The following is an 11,858-nucleotide window of genomic DNA, read 5'->3' on the forward strand; positions in this document are numbered from 1 at the left end:
GCCCCCGGCCCGGCGCGGGCGGGTGCTGCTCCCTGAGGGCGGTCGGTTGGGCCGAGGTCCGGGGCGGCGGAGCTGGGTGGCGCCCCCGGGAGTCGCGGGCACCGGCCCCGGTGCCTCTCGCGCGGGAAGAGCCCGGCGCCGCAGCACACATTGAAGTGCCCGGGCCGTGCGGCCTAGGGCTCTACGCCATCGGGCTCTCTTCCCGCGGGGGAGCCCCAGTCGCGGCCTCGGGTGTGCGCTTCCACTTACAAGCGTGGCAGACTTATTTTGTCTTTTCCCCTGAGTTGTGAAAAGGGGCTAATGCCTCTTCTGTCGCAGGAGACTGGCGAGAAGTAACTGTCAAGAGAAAGGTGAGAGATGCTGCGGGGGCTAGAGACTGATGCAGGCAGTGCCTGGTCACTGTTCCCTAGAGAGTCTCCTGTGAAGCCCAACAGAGGTAGGTTTATTTTGAAAAGGCTTCAGCTAAGTGTTTTGTTTCCTTTTGCAGTGAGCTGAAGAGACGGTTGAAGGCAGAGAGGAAAGTAGCTGAGAAGGAAGCAAAGCAAAATGAGCAAAGTGAAAAGCAACCAAACAAGCCTGCCTCGGCCCCAGGCTCTGAGAATGGCCTGGGCGCTGATGAGGAAAGCCTGGATCCAAATGTGAGTTGCTCATCTGTTGTAGCTGCGAGAATCAATCTTACTGCTTCCTACTTGATTTCTAATCGTACTGCGTTTGGAGAATCAGAGTGGTAACGAGCTATGACTCTGCTCCTGTTTCTCTTCCAGGAGCCGGTTCAGATGAGTGTTTGGTTTACCAGCTTGCTGTTGAGGAAGGAAGTAACCTTTCAATGTTAGAGATTCTTACCTGTTAATGGCTCCCCGTTTTGAAGCATAAAAAAAAAAATACTCCATTTGTACAGATGGCTGAAAAATCCAGATTAATATTGATAATTTCAGCTGAATGGGAGATCTGATCCCTGGGTGAAGTGCACAGCTCTTCTTTTACCTTGGAGGAACTGGTGCCGGGATGGGATTTATCTCAAAGTGGTGTTTCAGTAAGGTCTTGTTTCGGCTGTGGACGATGAAAGCGCAAGTATCTTATAAAACCGAGGTCCCTAATATTTCTGTAGAAGGCAGCTTGATGGAGAGAGTACTAGGAGAGTTTGATTGGTAACTACATAAAGCCATGAAACTCCTTTTTGCAGCATCGTGCTGCTTATCCTATTAATTTAGGCTCTAGCTGTGCCTTCAGCCTTTCTCTGAAGATACTGCCGAACACATTTCCTCTTTAGGTGGACAAGTCTTCATTACCTCAGGTGCTGACTAATTTTTGTGATCAAATACACCCACGGAAATCAAATATAGCTGCTTTTTTTTTGTAGTTTATGAATTGCAAAATTCCTTCAGTCTTTATGACAAATGTTTTTGGTCCTTGTTTATATCTGATGACAGCAATATTACAAGATTCGCAGCCAGGCAATCCAGCAGCTGAAAGGCACGCATGAAGATCCTTATCCACACAAGTTCCATGTAGAGATATCTCTCACAGACTTCATAGAAAGGTACAGCCATCTGCAGGCAGGGGATCACTTGACGGACATCACAGTAACGGTGGCAGGTAAGACTTTCTTCAGACTTGTTCTTGGAGATATCTCCACAACTCTGGACTTTGCACTTTGCTTCCCTGTGGTCTTAGAGATGTAGCAGGTTTGGACTGTATTAAGGGTTAAACGTTTGAAGTCCAAGGGTATTGCTTCAGAGCACCTGACAACAGAGACCTGGTCTTGGGTGAGGAGCTAGCTATAAGGCCCCTATGTTTAAGAACTTTTGTACAATGGGTTAACATTGACACCTCAGTTATCTTAGTCCTCTTGCCGAGCAACCGGCGAGCTTAGAAGCAATGCCTGTGGTTGTGATTATGTTGTGCCATGGCTTTGCCGTGGTATTGAGGATGCTGATTTTGACTTGTTTTAACCTTCGGGCTTTTAGGTCGAATTCATGCAAAACGAGCTTCTGGAGGGAAACTCATCTTTTATGATCTTCGCGGAGAGGGAGTCAAGTTGCAAGTCATGGCAAATTCCAGGTAGGTAAGAATGTTATAATTGTGTTTTAAATGGGAGCAGGTCTAAAAAAGGATACCTCTTCAGCTAGTCTGAGCTTCCAAATTTATAGTTGGGTGGTGTAGAACTCAATGGAGTACTTTCTGGTTCCTGGGTTAGCCACTAAGTATTTTGGAAGGTGGAGAGCCTTGATGAGCAAAGCTGAGGTTGTGGATCTTGGAACAGATTTGCATAAACTTGTTAAATAATTGCAGGTTCTATAAATCCGAGGAAGAATACATCCGTGTTAATAACAAATTGCGTCGTGGGGACATCATTGGGGTTCAGGGGAATCCTGGCAAGACGAAAAAAGGGGAGCTGAGTATTATTCCCTATGAAATCACTCTCTTGTCTCCCTGCCTGCACATGTTGCCTCACCTTCACTTCGGGCTCAAAGACAAGGTAACTCCCCCACCCCACTCCCATCTACTACTCTTGGTGTTAGAGCTAAATTGGTAGCTGAGACACGGGTCTGATTTTATGACTTTTTTGTCTTTGTGTAGTATGAAGGCTTACCAGTTGTTAACGTTTCCCCATTTGAACGTTAAGTTTTTAATCTGCATTATTCTAAAATTATTTGTCCTTTTTTAGGAAACTAGATATCGTCAGCGATACTTGGATTTAATTCTGAATGACTTTGTGAGGCAGAAGTTCATAACCCGTGCAAAGATCATCACATACCTTCGGAGCTTCCTGGATGAATTGGGCTTTCTTGAGGTAAGGCTGGGTAATATATTTCTTGCTGTGTACTGCACACTTAGACCTTCAGCTCTCAGCATACATGCTATCCTGCCCTCTACCCAGGGCCATATTCTATATATGTATGTAAGTGTGAGGAGCGTACATTTTTACTTTGACATATGTACATTGTTGGCTTTGTGCAGAGGAGCTGTAAAAGGCAAAGTGTGTAAAGAAGTAATAGTTCACCTTTTTAGTCTCCTACACTTTTGGGGGGTTGGAGAAGAGGGGGCTGCCTCCTCCACCAGATTCCCATTGTGATAGTAGTACAAGTTATCCATTACACCTTCTCCTTGTTACCTTCTTCCAGGATTAATCCTTGGTGAATAACATGATTGAGAATGGAACAAACAGGTTTTTTCTTTAGACAGTGCATACACGCTAGTTTTACATAAAGCAAAGGCTGCTTTGTAAGGTACAGCAGGAAGAGACGTAGCAGGAAATGACTCGTTTTACTTCCTGGTTCTTCCACGTTTGTTTCCACTGCTAGTCTCAAAATAGTAGTCTTTTATTTACTCAGCCCTGTTAGTTTTTGTAATCACTTTATCTAGTGAATCACTGATGATTCTGGTGGATTTATGTAAAACAACTTGTTATCTGAGAACAGTTCCTTCTAATCTTCAAATCCTTCTAACTTTAGTCTCAGTGCAGGATTGTGAAAGGATAAACGGAACGAAAAGAACTCGCATTTGAGCCAGGGGATTTGTTGCCTTGGCTTAGGTGTTGGCGTGGTATGCTTTATCGGTACAGCAGTCCTGTGAGGAGTGGTGGTGTGTGATGTATTTGAGGCAGGAGAGTAGAAACATTGGAGCTCTTTTTCAATGCATGTGTTTGTTTCTTCACCAGATCGAAACTCCCATGATGAACATCGTTCCAGGCGGGGCGGTGGCTAAACCTTTCATCACCTATCATAATGAATTGGACATGAACTTGTACATGAGAATTGCTCCTGAACTCTATCACAAGGTGAGACAGGAGCCTCTTGTTGATTAAGCTTCTTATTCCTAAATGTAGAAGATATTATTGAAGGCAGAATTAGACTAAAGGACAAGAAACTCATTAGGTTGATAAATGCAAGCTAGTTGGGTTGAAACATGGATAAAGGAGTAAGTGGGAAGCTGGCGTTTATGGTTTGGGAGTAGTGACAGTCTGAGAAATTGGACTGGTCTTCTTCACTAGGTTTGTTTAGAGCTGCTGTTTCCTCAGTATTTCCCTGAGTAGCTATGGAATGCAGGCTTTGTGTTACCCAGAGGTGTCTTGACTTTATTTCAGAAGCCTTTTGTGATTATTTGGATTTCTTTTGGTTTAGATGTTGGTGGTTGGAGGCCTGGACAGAGTGTACGAGATTGGGCGTCAGTTCCGGAATGAAGGAATTGATTTGACTCATAATCCTGAGTTCACAACTTGTGAATTTTACATGGCTTACGCAGACTATCATGACCTGATGGAAATCACAGAGAATCTCCTTTCAGGTGACCTAACCCACCGTTAATCAAAGGACAATAAGATTGAGATGAGATGGCATCAGTTTGCATTTCACCTTTTTTCTTGTAGGAATGGTGAAGCATATTACTGGAAGTTACAAAGTCACTTATCACCCAGCTGGCCTGGATAGCCAGGCCTGCGAGATAGATTTCAGCCCGCCTTTCCGGAGAGTCAGCATGATTTCTGAACTGGAGAAAGTCTTAGGAGTGAAACTTCCTGCAATGGATCATTTTGAGACTGAAGGTCAGTTAATAAGGCTTTGTGTGCCATCAACTCTCTTTGCCAGCATGGGGCAAAGACTGCTAACCCTCCAGTCAATGCTAATAGTTTATCTATCAGTTAACTTCAATACACTTTATTGTAAGGTGAAGATAGCATGCCTGTGAATTTGAATGAAGCTAGCCTGTGCTGCTTTTCAGTACTTCTGCTCTCTTGAGATTGTACTTTGACCTATAGCTACTTGTGAACTTCTGTACGATGCCACATTTGACTTTCTCTTCAGGGAGTACATGTGTTCTTGGGAAGATCAGAGAATGATGCTTGTCCAGAGTGTTTCAGTACTTTGGCAGTTAGCATCGTAGCTCTGTTTTATTTGTCCTAAAGCCTGCATTGAAGGGTCTTTCAGGTTATGACATCAGTGAGGGCAAATTCAGTCTGGTCGTCACGGTTTAGGAGGAGCAACTGTGAAATTAAATTGCCTCCTTTGCTGAGGATGTATCTACCACTTATTGCTGGAGTTAGTATATGCTGGGATGGGGGAAGACTTCATCTTTGACCAGGCAGTAATGTTGCTGCATGGCGATACTGTGTGCGAAAACTAAAGGAAGTGAACATTGTGGTTTTCTTGCGTGAAAAATATCGTGTGACACTAGTGCTCCCTGCTTTGCATTGGTTGCTTTTCAGCTGTTTTATTTTGGTTTCGTTAGTCCTAAGTAGGTTGGCCTGCCCACTTGAGAACTGCATTTTCACTGTGTGGTGCTGCTGTTGTGGCCAGCAGAGGAGCTTAACTTGGAACTCTGTGACCGATCAACAAGTCTGACTGATGTCCTTCTTGAGGACTTGTCACCTCCTCTTAACTCCTGGAATTGTCAAATCTCTTGACATTTAGGGCATTTTGGAAAACTCCTCTCTTGGACTGGGTATGTGGGACTGTGTGGTTATGTAGGCTTTTGGTGTTTGTAGGATCTGGAAAGGAGAGTCTTGAATATACTGAGACTGGCTGTAGCCTGCTTTGGCTCTGTGTGTGGGATTGTTTATAATAATTATCAGAGTATCTGGAATCAGGGATCTGTTACTTCATGTTTGAGTGAGAACAATAAATAATATCCTTCTAACGCTGAAACCACAACTTGAACTGTTTTTTCCCAGTGTGATATTAGCAGATAGAAAATGTCGACAGGCCCTTTAGTTCTCTACTATGCCCAGATCATCCTGTGGGGGCAGATGGGGAGGAGAGTTGGCCGTGTGGACCAGTTGTCTAATATCTATGTATTGTGAAAACAGAAACTCGCAAGTTCTTTGATGCAATTTGTGTGGAGAGAGGTGTTGAGTGTCCGCTTCCTAGAACCACAGCAAGACTTCTTGATAAGGTAAGTGGTGGCAATCTGCATCGTATGGAGTTTCTCTGAAGCAGCGCCTGTGAAGAGAAGTTCCTCTTTTTAGCAACGGGTTTCTCACAGACTTGAGGGGGCAAGTCCCTATGAGCGGGCACGTATGGTCTGCAGTGCCTCAAAGCAATTTGAGGCACCACAGACTTCACATGGCATGCGTACAAGCATTCACTGCACTGCCAGTTTGCAGCACGGTGTGTGTTTTGCCACTGGGAGATCCTGGTGTCAAAAAAAACACCACGAAAAATGTGGCAGTAGTGTGCGCTACCAGGAAGAGAGCCTGGTCAGCCAGAGCCACACTCTGAGCAGCCATCTCTGCACTTCTGCTGCCCCTGGAGACCCCTAGAACCTCAGGTGAGGCTGCTGGGACAAGCACGGGTCCTAGCCCCAGCTGGGTCACTGTCACACGCCAGGGTATAGGTGTAGGGGCATGCCCGAGGACAAACAGTAGTAACATCCTTGTGCCACTGCTGTGTCCTGCAGGAAATGCATGCCTCTGCATGCATGCACTCCTGGGGACGCGCCTGTGGTGGCTACATGGGACATGCCATATGCTGAAAGGCAGAAAATGTAATATCAATAAAAGGAAGTATTTTAACACATAGCTTGCAATCTTATTGCCACAATATATGATTGGGGCCAAAAGTAGGAAGGATTAAAAAAATTGGAATTTCCTATACATTTTCCCAGAGCGCACTGTAATGATTGTGGTAGTAGCAGGATCATCCATAATAACAATGGGGAGGACTAAACACAGAGTGCCAACGAACCCCATGAGTTCAGAAAGGGGCAGAAAGCCATCTTTAAACGAGGGGGCTTGGAAGGAAATGTACCCTGGGTGCATTTTACTAATAAAGTGTTGGGTCTTTGGCACCTTGCATGTGAAAGAGCTGACCCCGGGCTGGATGGACTCCTGGTCTGATCCAGCATGGTAATGCCTGTGCCCTCAGGAGAATACGTGAGCACCAGGGGAAAGGTGAGCTCTGGACCATGCAATTGATCTTGCACTGTTCAGTTTTTCCATTAATTTAATTGGAAGCAGATCCCGGCCAGTGTAAGAGTCTCGGTTCAGATTTTATAGCGATATGAACTGAAGGAAGGAGATGGTTTCTTGTCTCATTTGCCTTTTAACCATGCAATCAAACTCCTTCCAGTCAGGATCAGCACTGACCAGTTCTAAACCAGTTACAGCCCTGGTGTAAGTCATGAGGAAAATGGTTGAAGAAATGAACTGAGGCACCAAAAGATCCCTCTACACTCTGCCTGTGTGGGGAGAACAGTGTTAATTGATTCATGTCAGTCCACATGGTTAGGCAAATCTATAAGCACAGGATCCATCTCTGTGTTCTTCTGCCTCTTTTCTCACCTCTTCTATGTGAAACTGTCTGATAGGCGGGTTTCCTGTAGCTTTGTTTGATGGCTTGTGCTTCAGGTGTCTAAACTGGCATTAAATTCTAGTATCAGGAGTTCCTCACGATAACCCTGTTAGATTTAGGTTCTGATATTGAGCTGGTGGACTCTGAATGATAATGTGTTTTGTATAGTCTGCATTAGGCTAATATTTCTCCAAGCAGGATGCCTGGCTTGTGCATGGGAAGTTCCCTACCGTTAATGTAAACATTTTCATGATTTGGCTTTAAATGTAGATTGTAAGGCCGGGTCAGGTGACCCCAGCAAGGTGTCTGTCTAGTCTCCTCTTGAAGACTTCCAGGGTAGGTGATTGCACCACTTCTGGAGGGAGTTTATTCCACAGTCTGGACACCCTGACTGTGAAGAAGTTTTTCCTAATGTTGAGCCTTCCAGGAGTTTTTGGCCATTACTCCTAGTTTTCCCCTCAGGTGCCCTGGTGAACAGTTGCTCACCAAGCCCTTGATGTACTCCCATAGTGCGACTTCTCAGTGTTATGGTACTTCCTTTGCTATTGAAAAGGGAAATGGAGATACTGATTTGGGGTAGTGTGGTGGCTTTAAAAAAAAAAAAAGGGGGGGGGGAGTGGGGAGTTCTGACTCTTAATGTCTGTCCTCTCGTTTCTTAGCTTGTAGGTGAGTTTCTGGAAGTCACATGTATCAACCCGACCTTCATCTGTGATCACCCCCAGATCATGAGCCCTCTGGCCAAATGGTAAGAATGTGAAACCACATGAAATTACAGCCCTTTTTCTCCACATTAGAAAAATCATCTCTGAAAAGGAATTATTTGACTTTGGGCAGTTTGTGAAGTCTCTCTCAAACCTCGGTCATGGTACCTTAGACATGGAACTTGTTGCTTAAGGCAGTGGCAAAGCAGCTCCAAGACCATAAATAGCACAGGAATTGCACCCCTTCCCCTAGTGCACATACCCTTTCTGTTAGAAGCTTGATGAGGAAGTATGGGGGTCCCAAAGAGATGGTGAAGTTTGGCAGCTGGCTGGTGATCCAAAAAATTTGGTAATGGTTGGCATTGGGCATAAAATCTAGAAAAAATGTGTTCTTGCATTGACTGGAGTGGAGTTTTATGGCTGTTGTCCATCTCGATGTGAACCTCTCTTCTGACTCTGTGCCCCTGTTTTGCTGTTAATTTCTGGCTCGCTGCTGACTAGTATCCTTTACACAGGCATCGTTCTCAGCAGGGGTTGACGGAACGCTTTGAACTCTTTGTGATGAAGAAGGAAGTGTGCAATGCTTACACTGAGCTCAATGATCCCTTCCGGCAGCGGCAGCTTTTTGAAAATCAAGCCAAGGTAGGAAATCTACTGAAAATGCATCTCTTGGTAAAGTGAGCCTAATGTAGGCTTGTAAAATGTTACAGCTCTGCCATTCATTCATATTGTTGAATGTGGGACGTTAATCCTCTGAAAGCGGCAAGGGCTTCCTACTGTGCTCATATACCTAACTAACTGATATCCTATATTTAATCTTTGCTCCCTTCCTCTTTTAAATTAATTTTGCATAAACAAATCTTAGCAAAACATTGTTATCAGGTTTTAGTTTGGACTCTTTCCTCCTACTATCAATATAAGATACTGATAAACAGAACAAGGGGAAACTAGACTATTAGTCTCAAAGTAGTTAAAAAATTGCCTTGTCCTTTGTTTTTGTGTCTCAAAATGAGATATGCAACTTGCTTGTACAAATGCAATTACACAGACATGAAAACACTGCTTTCGAGTTTCTTAGCAGTGAATACGTATAGTGTGGAAGAAATTAAACTTTGCGCTGCGGTTGAATCAGAACTGACAGAGCCAGCTTTTCTTTATTTAGGGCTATGCTGTGATCACAGGGAGAATTCCATACAGCAAGGGGAACCACTCACTTGTCTGTTTCAAAGGAATCCTCCCCCTCCCTAATTTTTCAAGCATTTTTATACTTAAGACAGATAAAGAGAAAAAAAAATATGACCTTGAAGAAACTAAAACAAACTTACTTACTTGGACATCTGTGCACAGAGTAATAATGCAGGATTTTTAAATTTTTTTTAATCTCAAAACATATAACTGAAATAAGCAGTATCAGCACTTCTGGTCTGTCTGTTTTTCTAGTCAGAGAGGCCAGAAACTTGCCTAAATTCACTCATACAATAGGTACTTGGTTAAATAAAATCTCATGTCTAGAAAAATTATTTTGGTTTTAATATTGACTCATAAACATGGAATTTATTTATGTTTTTGGACTGATTTGATTTGCAGACTTGCAGTACCAGATTTCTGTGAGGGAATCGCTACCAAGGGGGTTCAGCCTAATTATGTAGGGAGCCATGCCATGTTTTTAATGTAGATGGTTCAGCCAGATCTACAAGGTTCTGTTCTAATCCACAGGTATCCTGACAAGTAGGAGGAGTGTACAAATATCAAAGACAAATATGGACCATAAGCATTAAACTAAATTACTACCTAGGTATATTGGACTACAAACAGATGTCACATTAGTCCTGGAACAAACCGTTTTCTCATGGGACAAAGTGGAGCCATGTGTATTGCCCTGGGATAAATCTTAAACATCCCTGGGATAAGAAATACCAACAGTTTATCCCAGATGCTACAAATTGTGTCTGCACAGTTATCCTGGGATTCTGGCATTGATTTAATGATGCTGAAATGGTATTGCACATCAATTCCTGGATATTTCTGTTTTGGAACAAACATAAGCGCACAGCTTGTCTAGGGACAAATGCAGTGGCTGTTCCTGGGCTTACTGTGACATTCAGCATCATTCAGGAAGGAAAGATGCCACATACTCTTAATACTATGGCTTTTATTGGTCAGTTATGTGTATAGTTACCCAGTTCATGTACACAACTACATACCTCCAAAGGGTTAGCACCTCACTCGCATGAGAGGAACTTCAGCGGGAGGGAGACATGATGCAGCAGGGTTAGAGGGGGAACTTGGAGCAAAACACAGGAAACGGTGTAAATAAAAAGGTAAACAGAGGTTGGTAGCAGTTTCCAAAACCAACAAATACTAATTGCATTAGACAGTTTGTTTATCAAAATTCTTCTAGCACATCTTCCACATAAGCAGCTGCCACTGTGGTGTGATTGTCTAGAAGGGTGCTGATTAGGACAGGAAGTGTTTGCAAGTTTATATAATAAAATACACTGCAGGTAAAAAATGGTTGTTGCAATCCTTTCTTCTGTTGACTTATGTGAATGCTGTCTCTGGACGCTCCCCGCCCCTGCATCTCTACAAACATGCCAAATGCAGTCATGTGCAGACTGTGTGTCAGAGCCACAGTTTCAGACACTCTTACCTTGGCTAGAACTAGACTGTTGGAAGCCGTCATGCGAATGTCTAAGGTCTGGCATTTAGAATCCGTCAGACAATGATATTTTGGGGTGAGAGAGGTGAGACTTCCCTCCTGACTATTCATTTGTGGCTGATTTTTATTTTCCAGATGCACAGAGAACCCTGAAATCTAGCAATCTGGATTTCTTGGAGTAGAATAGGACTCTCTTTAGTGGAACAAGAAATATTGTTTATTTAGTAGGAGTGCTGGCATTTCCGGGACTGTGGTCAGTACTAAACTTTCGTCTCCTTGTCCGTTCCTTTTCTAGGCAAAAGATGCGGGTGATGATGAAGCCATGGGCATTGATGAGAACTTTTGTACTGCTTTGGAATACGGTCTCCCCCCTACTGCGGGCTGGGGCATGGGCATAGATCGGCTCACCATGTTTCTTACAGACTCCAATAATATTAAGGTAAACGGATTGCAGATAATGGATCAGCTGATAGGAATAGGGTACAGAGTGAGAACTGTTACTCGCCAGTTAAAAGCTCTTTTTTGTAATGTGAATTGAACAAACGCCTTTGTCCTTCATCACCTGTTCTGAATGCCCAGACGTTCAGTGACGTGGCTGGGAATCTGGTCTCTTAAGAGCATTTCATGACTGCCTTTTCCCAGCGGTGCCACTAGCTCCTTGTCTCATGAGGGTGCCACGCCAGAGGGGTTTGATGCGATGGTACAACCCAGGACTGCATTTTTCTTGACGAGCTACTTAAGGAGTGGTCTGAGGCCTGTAGCTGTAGGTTGTTTGTTACGGCAAGGCTTGAGCAGGCAGGGAGGAAGCGAGAGCTGGAACTGATCTGTGCAGACGGTCAGCACCTGTCGCTGGCTGCCTCGAGCCAGCTTTCCTGGTGCAGCGCGATGGGGAGGGCATGGAGCGGCAGGGAGGCTGATGGTATTTGCTTCCCCCGCAGGAAGTGCTGCTGTTCCCGGCTATGAAACCTGAAGACAATAAGAAGGAGGCTCCATGTAGCTCTGTGGAGGAGGGCACCTCGGTGTGATGGCTGAACCAGGCCGTGCGCGATGGAGCCTTGGTTCGGCGGCCGGCTAGGCGCCGGCTGTCTGGGGGAAGTGGGCAGCCCGGGCTGTGCTGGGCCTTGTCACTGATTAAACTGCGTTGAACTGCCCGCTGCCTTCTCGCGTGCGGGGGACGGGGGGGTGGGGCTGCGTCCGGGAGCGCGGGGACTA

General features: G+C 44.7%; 1 protein-coding gene across 1 annotated transcript; it reads left to right on the top strand.

Moving 5' to 3' along the window:
* The first annotated feature begins 300 nt into the window (after window positions 1-300).
* Window positions 301-11,797, top strand: KARS (lysyl-tRNA synthetase). The gene is made up of 14 exons (XM_019535466.1): window positions 301-332; window positions 488-638; window positions 1,431-1,596; window positions 1,968-2,061; window positions 2,293-2,479; window positions 2,669-2,794; window positions 3,662-3,781; window positions 4,125-4,287; window positions 4,370-4,543; window positions 5,804-5,889; window positions 7,946-8,031; window positions 8,503-8,629; window positions 10,942-11,085; window positions 11,585-11,797. The coding sequence occupies exons 1-14, from the start codon at window positions 301-303 to the stop codon at window positions 11,669-11,671; spliced, it is 1,743 nt and encodes a 580-aa protein (XP_019391011.1). The 3' UTR covers window positions 11,672-11,797.
* The last annotated feature ends 61 nt before the right edge of the window (window positions 11,798-11,858 follow it).

Source organism: Crocodylus porosus, unplaced genomic scaffold, assembly GCF_001723895.1.
Source record: "Crocodylus porosus isolate Cpor-Errol unplaced genomic scaffold, CroPor_comp1, whole genome shotgun sequence".
Lineage (NCBI taxonomy): Eukaryota > Metazoa > Chordata > Crocodylia > Crocodylidae > Crocodylus > Crocodylus porosus.